Below are 10743 nucleotides of genomic sequence, written 5' to 3' on the forward strand. Positions count from 1 at the left end.
AGCCACTTGCCCCCTCCCCAAACCAAGCTCTGCCATCTCGGGGGGGCACAACAGCCCCCCGCCCTGGCACCCCTGCCAGCGCCTCCTTCTCGCAGCCTTGGGGGCCTGCGGGAGCGGCAGGGAGCGGTCGATGTTCGCTACATGATCGTCAACGAGAAGGCGCCGCTGTCCCGCGCCATGCTCGCCGAGCTGGAGCGCCATGCCCCGCCGGGTGTCCCTGTCTACCAGCCCGAGACGGAGGACCCTGATGTCTGGCAGGTCCTGGGGGGTGACAAGGATGACTTCCTTATCTATGACCGGTTAGTGTCCCCAGATTGCGTGAGGCTTTCCTGGGGCTTACAGAGCACTCGGTGGGCTTCCAAAATCTCCCCCCACAGCTGTACTGGGGGGTCCCAGAACTCCATCTCAAGCCAGGCCATGGCTTCTCCCCTCAGGTGTGGCCACTTGGCTTTCCACATCCAGCTGCCCTTCAGCTTCCTCCACTTCCCCTACGTGGAGTCAGCCATCCGCTTCACCCACAGCAAGGACTTCTGTGGCAACTGCTCCCTCTACGCCAACACTACCCAGGAGGTAAGAGCAGGGATGCTCGCTGGAGCCAGGATTCTTTCTCTCCTCTGGCATTGCAAATCAACAAAAATAATCTTTATCTCCACGCTGGGGACAGACTCTGGATTGGCAGCTGCCCTCAGCCATGGTTGAAAGGGAAGGTGATGAAAGGTCTGGAATAAGAGCACTTAAATAGGTCAGAGCTTTCAGGCTGAGAAGGAATAGACTAAAGGGGTCATAGCCAGGTCTGGGAAAGCTAACTAGGACTGTTCTGATATAAGAAAGGGGCAGGCAGTGGACACAGAGGTGGCAGCTCAGAGCAAAGAAAAGGATGTAGTTTTGAGCTCGGCAGGTGATTAGTCACTTCCTAGGAGAAAAATCCATCCAGAAATACTAAATAAAAAGTCCCTTCTCTGGACTACAGACAGCTTGAGCCAAGGGATGTGGGTACAGATGCTTGTGTCCTGTGTGCTCCAGCTTCTTCTGTCTTCCCTGTGCCCTGTGCCAGGGCTGGAGAGCTGCTGACCCACAGTTTTCTCTGTGATGGATTCTGGTCAGCCTTCATTCCAGCTCACAGCCATGCTGACAGGCCTTCTGCAGGGCTCTGTGGGCATTCACATACCACACCATTCCTTGTGTTACCTTCCTCAGGCTAACAGTACCATGGAGGTCCCTGTAACCCTGAGCCTGCTTCCCGAGCCCGAGGGAAAGGAGTCAGAGACCCCCATCCACCAGCACAACCCCCTAACCACGAGGTCAGCCATGAAAGAGCCACAGACCCACGTGGGGACCACAAACCTGCCACCCATGCTCACCACCACCATGGAGACCATGACCAGCTCCATTACGAGGGGAAGAAGCAGAGGGAGGAGAATGAGCACTAAGCCAGGCTGGGCAGCCTCGCAGAAGCCAGTAGTGTGCAGACCACTTCAACTCGCTTCACAGAGGTGCAGAAGGACTTGCTTTGGGCTGCTGAACAACCCCCTTCAGCAACCCCCATGTGGGTCACACTCCCATGCCGTGACAGAGATGCAAATCCCCATCGGACCGTACTCAGTGCTGAATTGTCAGCCCCAGGGCTTAGTTCTGAGCCTTCCTCTGCCGCTGCCTGCCTTTCTGTGCTCAATGAAGCCTGCCGTGCAAACCGGGAGGTCCCTGGTCACTGCTGGCTGACACTGCATAGAGCAGCAGGGCAGGGGTGGAGGGGCCGGAGCTGGGATGGGAGCAGCACTGCCAGCACCCTCTGCCCATGCCGGCACCCCTGGGTGTCCCGGCCAAGGAGCAAGGGGAGGGCGCCGTGTGCCACGCAGGATGCGGTCCCAGGGGACTGGGAGCAAGAGGAGCTGTGGGAGGTCGGTGGGAGGTCGCAGGTCCCCGAGGTCCAGACGCAGTACCCCCATAGCTGTCCCATGCTGGGGACCACCCAGGCCGTGCACACGGGTATGTGCAGTGGTGGTGGGTGGCCACGAGATGGTGGCCTTGTCCCCTCTTGGAGACCCAGAGCTGTATCCAAGGGCCCACAGCCCTGGGAGGATGGGGTGAGGATCCTGGGGTCTGTCCCTGGGGGGAAGCGAGGTGGGAGGGCGATGCGGATATCCAGAGTATGAATAAAACCTCTGTGAAGCGACCCGTGCTCAGTCTGGCGTCTGGTGGGGTCCCGTCCCAGAGAGGGTGGGGGCTCGCTCAGTGCCGGGCTGTGCTCTGAGCACCGGGAGCTCATGACACAGCAGCTGGTGGGGATTTACATCCCCTGGGCAGGGCTTGGAGGTAAAGGGGTTGAAGACTGAAGAGATCCCATCTCTTCATACCTTCTGGTTTCCCACTGCCAGAATGGGAGCCCGGGGCATTAACACTGCACTGCTATGAGGACGTTTCGCTCAGCACCTCCATCTCTGGTTTGTAGGTATGGTTTCGGGGTACCTGCCCCAAACTGCTGCTCATTCCCACATGCAGTCCATAGTAATTGAAGGCATCTTGTCCCCAGTGACCAGACCAGTCCCCATTGTGAGCACATCATGGGGCTCCCTAGCCCTCAAGCAGTTGGGTGCTGCATCCCAGGCACAGTCATACTTGCCTGCACCTTGGGCTGCCCTCAGGCCTATCTCTGGCCTTCACTCCAGCTCCATCCATTGTCCCATGGAGCCCCACTCAACACCTTCCCAGAGCTCCTCACCTCCTCTCCAGGCCCCAAAGCCTGAGTGGAGAGCAAAGAGATTCTGCTCTGCATTATGTGATGCCATGTGTGGTGCATGTCCTGCTGCTGATGATTTGAGCTGCATTTCTGCACCCCTCCACCCTGCCTCTGCTGGAGGATGCTCTGCCCAGTGACTGGGGTAAGAATCAGGGTGAAGAGGAGCTCTTCCTCACGGGGATGAGGGCAATGGGATCAGATGGGTCTTTCTCACCAGTCCGGGGGAGCCAGCCAGGCTCTCCCATGGAGTGCTGGCTGAGACCTTGCTCCCCCTCCTCCACCTCTCCTCCCCCTTCCTCCTCTACCTGCTCCCAGTAGCCTGCAAGGGCACCTCTGTCTGCTGCTCCTGCCATCAATATTGAGGTTATCTTTTTCTTCTGGCAGCTGCTGTAATTGAAACAAAGCAGGCCGGGCCTCACGGGCTCCGCTCCTCTCGCTCATTTTGCCAGTGCTGCTGAGACAACTAATTCATCTTATCGATGCATGGCTGGCCTCTTTTTCACCAGATCCAGACAGATCCCTCTCCCCACCATGGCTGGTGGGAGCAGGCTGTGTCCCTGTGGCATGCTGCTGAGTGCTGCTCTGATCCAGCCTCTCATCCTTGGCTTGCCTCAGCTGGGTCTGGCCACCAGCAGGAGATGCCAGAGGAGCCAGTCAAGGGGAAGAGGTGCAGACTGGAAGAATTCATGTGACTTTTATCTTTTTCTTCTTCTTTCTGTTGCTTCCTCAGCACTTTTGTTAAATTCCACATCCTTTCCTTGCACAGCTCCTAAAGGTGCCCCTGGCAAGGAAGTGACAGGCGAGGAGTGGGAGATACACAGATTTGCATTCCCTTGCTGATGACCAGATCTACAATTAGCCGTGGCAGAGAGAGGAATCCTGTCTGGTGCTGGGTGGGTCCAGTGCAACTGCTATCATTTGGTTGCCTCCCAGTTGATGAATTTCCAGCCCTGAAGGCAGGGGAGGCTGCCTCAACCTTGGAGGAGGGTCCAGGGCCAGAAACTAGGTCGGAATTCAGGTCCTGGCAGTGCTGTGCCTCAGTCCCCTGGTATCTGTGGCAGTGCCACCAACCTGGAAGAGGGTGTACCATGATACCCTGATGTCTGTGGTTGTGTTGTCACCCCACAAGAGGATGCAGTGTGGTACCCTGGTACCTGTGGCTGTGCCACCACCCTGGAGGAGGACAGATGCCAGTTTCAGCTTACATGCAGCCTTGGCCCTGTGTGCTGGTCCTGCTGAGGGCCAGGCAGATCCTCTCGGGAGAGGGGGAACAGCCAGTCCTAATGTCAATAGAGGCCTCTTGTGCAGCGATGCTGTGTCAAGAAGAGGAATGGGTCCCTCCTCCTCCGCCCATTCATCTGGCAGCCGGGGCTGGCGAGCTGCCAAGCCAGGCTGCTTTGGAAACATTTCATTGAGGAGGCAGCTGAGCCTAGGAAAACAGAATGAAAATATACAGAGGGATCACTGTTGTTAGGCAAAATAAATGCAGGCAACTGCATTTCTGTTCCCCAAGTCCAGCCCAGCCGGGCCCCTCTGGCTTCTATGGGGTCAGGGTGAGTGCTGCTGCCTGGGAATGGCAGCAATCTATCTCCATTGTGCATTAGGAGCTAGGGAATGAGGGCTGGAGAGACCGTCCATGGCTTTGGCCAACTTGCTGATGCCCTTAGAGAAGGGGCCCAGACTCATCTTGGTGTAGTGTTGGCCAAGGACAGAGCAGAGAAACAGCAGCAGAGATGAGCCAGCAGCACAGACTCGCGTTCCCTGCATGGCCAGCAGTGTGGGAGGCTAATGAAGATGGGGCTGCAGAAGTGTATCAGATATAAGCCTCATTCATTCTCATCTCGCTCTCCAGCTTCAACCATGGGACCAGGGAAGGCATGAGGCCCCCAGTGGGACAGAGTCCAGTCCCTGAGTTGTCAAAGCCCACTTGCTTGGCATGCCCCATCTTTTGTCTGCTGGCAGAAGGAGAGCAGAGTCACCCCAAAGCAGCCCTCAGGGACAGAGGCTGGAGACACCTCTCTGACTTCTGAGTAAAGACGCATTCAACAGGTTCACTTTTCCCACTGTTTCTCCGATAGCCTCTCTCCTTCCTCCAAACTTTCTCCATGGCCGCTTGCTGACCTGCGAGAGACCCATCCCAGCTCTCGTTCCCTCCCTCCTGGCAGGTCCAGGCTGGTTTGGGGAGGCAGAGCTGGAGCCCCAACCACATGGGATACCAAGGCTCTCATCCCCACACAGCTGCTCTCTGTGCCACTGTGGCACAGCTTTGTGTGGCTTCACCTCCTCTCTTTGTCCACCCAGCACAGTCTGGTTCTGTTATTTATGGTTTAGCTCAGGAGTTTGAAAGGAGCCCAGTGTGAGCAGACAAAACCCAACCCACACTCTGGGAGAGACACATCTCACCAGCCCAACCCATGTATGGATTTGCAGCATGCAGCAGGTGCCCAAGGCTGAGACTGAATTCTTTTCTGGTCCTCGTGTTTGTAGCTTTGCTAAAATTCAGGTTTCTCGCTTCCACACCCCCACCCCCCCCGCCAGGAAAGCATCTAGCAAGCTACTCCTTTTTTGCTGCCATTTGAGGGGAGATTTGCCATGTCTCTCTCCATCTGCCTCTCCTCAAGACAAGCTGGGTGACACTTGGCTCCTAAATCCCCACTGCTGAGAGTGGCCTGGCATGATGGCAGATGTGACAGTGATGGCCCTCATGGCATGTGAGGAACCACAGCTCAGTAGGGCTGCCAAAATGCTGCAGATGACTGTAAAGACCAGCAGGACCAGGCACAAGGAGAAATAGTATAAATTGGGCTGAAATTACTTTCATCAAAGCTGTTTTCTTATTAGTTTCTGTTGCCCCCCAGCCAGCCAATCAGCATGCAGTAGTAAGGCCACACAGCCAATTGTCATCCAATGATGTGGACAACCAGCCAATCAGTCATGGGGCACTGCAACCTCCCAGCCAATCAGCCATGGGGTATTTTAACCTCCCAACCAATCAGCCATGCCTTAAGCACCCAGATCAAGTGGCATGGCCCTGGACAGGCAGATCTGCCTGTCCCATGGATCGTTTCCTGCCTGGGCTCCAATGATCCCTTGTTCCAACATTAATTACATTCTATTGTTAAGATTTTGTAGCTTGTCTTTTGTGTCTGAGTTTGTCCAGCTTTCAGCCTCTTCTGTATTGTTATTTTAACTCACAGAGTCTGTGTGTTATCTTGTCTTATGTTACAGATCCTTTTCTCTTCTCCTGAAAAACTGAAGTTGGTTCAGTGTGTTGTTTCCCATCAGTTTCTCCCCTCCTTCCCTAGAAGAACTTTCCTTACCCAGAGTTATGTAGATTGTAATTACCATTTGCAAAGTGTCTTAAATACAGCGGGTGGAAGGCTGGAATGGGTTATCAGGTTCTCTGCCCACAGAAGGTGTGTGGGACCCTGGGTGATGGAGGGCAGAGGGATAAGCTCCAGCCCTGGCCTGACTCTGACTTTCCACCCAGCTGGATGCTGCAACCCCTTCACATCTCCAAAGCCAGAGCAGACTCTATGCTAAAGGCTAGCAGGAGCATTGTCTACTCCTCACTTTGCCATCATTTATTCATACTTTCGTAGCCTGCAAAATGATTCCCTGGTTATTTTAGCATCTCTAATTAAGGGGAAGGAACTTCAGTGGCTGAAAGGGGGGGCAATGGGCCTGGGGGCTGCTTTCTGCTGAGCTCAGCCCTGCAGCAGCCAGCCTGGCTAGGATGGACGTCTCTCTCCAACGTGGGACTGAGTAACTTTCTGGAGCACTTTGTGCTTTTAGGCTCCATGCTGGGGAGGCAACTGTTTCTCTTGGAAGCCGAGGGTGTTCCCCCAGCAGCTCCTCCGTGCTTAATTGCTGCCTGCACAGCAAATGCGTTTGCTGGAAGGGTGCAGAAATCTTCGTGGCAAGACAGAGGCTCAGCATTTTGCTTATCTTATGGGGGCTGGAGGAAGGCAGCCTTGGCAAGCCAGAGATGCAATGTCATGTGTGGGGGAGAGAGGGGACAACAGTTCCTGACAGCCAGAGCCCTCTATCCAGCTACAAGAGGGAGTCTGGATCTGCCCCATTCCAGCCTGACACCTAGTACCCAAGCACCTCACTCCATTTTTCTTCCTTTCTCACTGGTGCCCCAGACCATTTTGTTCCTCCTATCCCTCTGCTCCTGGATGTCCCCTCTCCAGCCATACAAAAGAGCTCCCCAATCTCCACCCTGCCCCATACACAGACTCCATCTCTGCATCAGGGCTTGCTGGCTCCCACCGGTCACACACCCCACTCTCTCTCGCCGAGGTCCTCCAGGACTCCCAGCCCTGCCAGGTCTAAACTCCTAGTACCTGTGGTAGAGGTAATGTGTCACAGGGTGCCCTGGAGAGGGAATGGCACAGTGCTTGTGTGCAGGCATCCTCGATCCTGGGTCAAGGATGCCCTGTGGTTTTTCTTGGGGATTACTGTCCCCCTTGGCAGAAAACAATGGGCAGAGAAATGGAAATATCCTGAGCGTGCCCTGCTTTAAACCTACTCATCCCTGAGCAAATACAGGGACATACAGGCAAGTAGAGCTGTTCCTGTGTCAAAGTCAGGGTGAGAGCAGCCATCCTGCACCTGATCTTGGAATTCAGCCAGGATCTTGGAGAGGGGAGATGGTACTTTCAGTCCTTGCATTTCTCTCTTGAGTACACAGACAATTTCAGTCACACCTGAAGGAGGTCTCTGAGCTTGTCAGTTCTGGAAAGTTTCATAAAATAACTGGCTAGCTAGTGAAAAGCCACTTTATTAGAGTCCCTGCTGAAAGAGAAGCACAGCAATAACTCAGCACTAATGAATCAGTGGAGAATCCACAGGGGATTTGAACAGTTTGATGGCAAAATGCTCCAACTACAGCCTATGCTTTGTTGGCGGCCTTACTAGGCACCAGAGAATCTAAAAATGGGGCTCAACTTCATGGGCAACCAAACCAAGGTGTTCCTCCTGTTGCTTGCAAGGCCAAATATTTCCTAAGTCAACACTCTCTGTCTCTTGCTGGACATAGGCTCCACAGGGCTGCTAAGGAATAACTACCCTGGACAACAGATCCCTCTGCTCCCGAGTGCATTAAGGCAGGGGAGCTGCAGTTCCCCCAGTGTGTCCTTTCCTTCCTGCGTCTGCTCTGAACATCAGCAGCAATATGGGAAAAGCAGAAACAGCCATTCTTCCAACACATACCATGAGCTGGCTGCTGTAGCAGGGAGCTTGCCTGCTGCTAAGCCTGGCTTCGACTGCTTCGAAGGAGCAAACCCTCTGTGCGTCAGGAGCCGGAGCTTGGTGACCACCTGTCCTGCTGTCCTGCTCCTTTCCCATTGTTAGTTGGCCATAAAGCTTCTGCTACCCTTGGAGATCTTCATCTGTCACCAGAGGACTTCCCTGGTGCTCCCAGGTCTTGCAAAACTCTGCTGTCACCTCTGCAAGGCTCAGCAATTGTCAGCCATGTTAGTGAGGGCACAGTATTGACTGTTCAGAGTCAAAGCAATGTCAAAGAGGCGTGAGAGCATCCAAGAGACGGGAAGATGTCCACCAGGGAAAGGCAGTCTTTCTGCTGAGGATGGGGCTTAGGTATGGTAGGGAGAGAGGAAAGCAACTACATGAAGGTGTGCAGGTGGGAGCAGCCAAGGAAATGGCAACCCCCTGGGGCTGAGATGTGGCACCAGCCAGCACTTACCTTGTCTGAGCTGGCACCCAAAGAATTTCCCAGGATATTGCACTGCATTGCTGTCTAACTGTGGTGTAAAGCCCGGGGGGCTCCATCCCCTTTGGTCAGCAAATTTTCTAGTGAGGCACTCAAAATAAAATGCTTTCTGGGACCAGCAGGAAAAATCAGCACTTTGTGAATAACACCAGTGGTCAGACCAGAAGGGCTGGAGTCGGTGGGTCACAGCATGAGCAGACTCCAACCAAACAGCCTCGAAGCCAGGACGGGAACCAGAGCTGCTGATGGAAAAGGCTCAGCAAATGGCCGAGCTCAGGAGAGCGTGCGGTGAATTATTGATGTACCTGGTTCCAGGCTCTGAATGAGAAGCATCAGGGGCTGGGCAGGAGGCTGACATTTTGCATCCTTCCCCGGGGAGATGAGGTCTGTCCCTGTTCTCTGGGAGGAGGAGAGCTCTCCCCCTTGCAAAATTCGAGGCAGTAATGAAAGACACAGGGAGAGAAGGGGAGGAATGGGGAGCTGCAAATGTTCAGAATGAAGAGAGAAGGGAAAAATAGATTGGTTTGTCTTTGAAATAACATGTTAACCCCCCAGAGACAGGCTGGCCCGCCACTGCACCGACCTTGCTTTGATTTGAGTCTGGATTATATGTTTTATGCAATGAAAAGTCAGCTCATTTGGAATGAATAACATCCCTGCTTGGGCTGAAGTCTAAAATCCTCTTTATTGGCACTGTCTGGGGACGACGTAAGTAAGGGCACTCAAGGTTGTCACTAGGTGAGCTCTGCAGCTACTGGTGACAGAGGGACCAGACAAGCTGGGGTGCTGTGTCCCTGCCCTCATGCAGGCTCACCCTCTGCCTGAGCAGACCTAGCAGCTGTGGGGAGACAGGGTTGCCTGCAGAAACTCTGTGACACCTGTGCTCACAGCTTCCATCATCAGAAGAGCTTAAGATCCTGCTGGACTGGTCTTTGCCAGGAAGGTGTGTTCTACCTTGGGGCAGGAGGGTGCTTTGGGATGGCCCTGTGAGATCCCTCTGTGCAGCCAGGAAGGGGCAGAGAGAGACAAAGCCCTTCTCATCCCCCCAGGTCCCGCCACCACAGCAGCGAGCAGAGGTGATAGGCAAAATGCTGTGGCCCTGTCACAAGTGCTTCCTGTGGCAACAAACTTACAGAGAGCGAAATGGCCTTCAGGGTTAAAGAAATAGGGACGTGATTCCTGGGGAAAATGTAAACAAATCTGTGTGTAGCTGCTGCCTGAGGCCAGGCCCTGCCACTGTTAGCACTCATTATTTTGAACAAGACCAGCGGCAGCAAGGAACACCTCAGCCTTCAAGGAAAACCTCTTCCTGACCTTCATCGATTAGCATGTGGCTTATTCTCTAAAATGGAGATCTCTCATTGCAGTAGCTGTGCCTGCTCTCACCACCTGCCTGAGACCTGATTCCTTCCCTCTGTGTCCTGTGAAGGAGACCTTGGGCTTGGAGGTATCTCGTGGCGTAGCAAAAGCGCATAATTATTTCCTGTTCCCTAATTGCATCGCCCTGTTATTCCAGGAAATGTACTCTTGCTCTGTCAGTAAGAGTAAATAGGAGATCTCTGCAACAAGGGAGTAACCGGTAATGGTCTAGATGTGACTGAACTGCAGATAGGAAGGAATTGGTCTTGGATTGTCAAAGCACTGAGAAAAACAACAAGAAAACTGAACTCTCAGATCTGTGAGCTCTGCTCTTTCTCAGGGGTTTGTCACTTAATATTAGACAGGGCAAAAAACCCAGAAATGTATTTCTGGGGAAAATCCTGGAATGGTGTACCACTGGACACAGCAGAAAAATGGACAGAGCCCTGGCAGGGCAGCAACCCTCTCCTTGTTGGCACCACGCTGTGCTGGTCCCACGGGTGCTGCCATCACCCTCTGCTGAAAGCAGAAGCTGGTGAGGAGTCAGGTCCCTGGATTTTGGGGTGCCAACTCAGGCAATATGTTCTGAAGGACCTTCCTTTAGTGCAAACCTGCCTGAGAACATACCAGAGCTCCTGGGAGCCAGCACTGCCTGTGTTCTTCGTCCCCGCCCCCCAAGGCCATGTGTGCCACAGAACCCGGTGTTCCCTGTACCCGAGGATGCTGCAGTGATGTGTGGGACGAGCATCTTCACTGCAGGGCTTTAAACGAAAAAGCAAACTCTGATGCCCACGGAAGGGCAGGGCACTGCTGTCTGCCCCGCTACTCGATGTAAAGCCGTAGGTGATCTAGGGGTGAGGCTGGGTGTTGATTTGTGGGTCAGGCTGGGCGCTGGGAGCGGGTACCGCCG

At 54.1% G+C, this 10743-nt stretch overlaps 1 protein-coding gene across 1 annotated transcript in view; it reads left to right on the forward strand.

The window, feature by feature from the left end:
- Positions 1-1430, forward strand: part of LOC103808140 (selenoprotein Pb-like) — a 1611-nt gene extending 181 nt beyond the window's left edge. The window contains 4 exon segments of the mRNA XM_009080905.1: positions 96-299; positions 435-570; positions 1198-1279; positions 1282-1430. Of these exon segments, the coding sequence (XP_009079153.1) occupies positions 96-299; positions 435-570; positions 1198-1279; positions 1282-1430 (571 nt within the window).
- Positions 1431-10743: the final 9313 nt, after the last annotated feature.

Source organism: Acanthisitta chloris, unplaced genomic scaffold (assembly GCF_000695815.1).
Source record: "Acanthisitta chloris isolate BGI_N310 unplaced genomic scaffold, ASM69581v1 scaffold34238, whole genome shotgun sequence".
Taxonomy (NCBI): Eukaryota; Metazoa; Chordata; class Aves; order Passeriformes; family Acanthisittidae; genus Acanthisitta; species Acanthisitta chloris.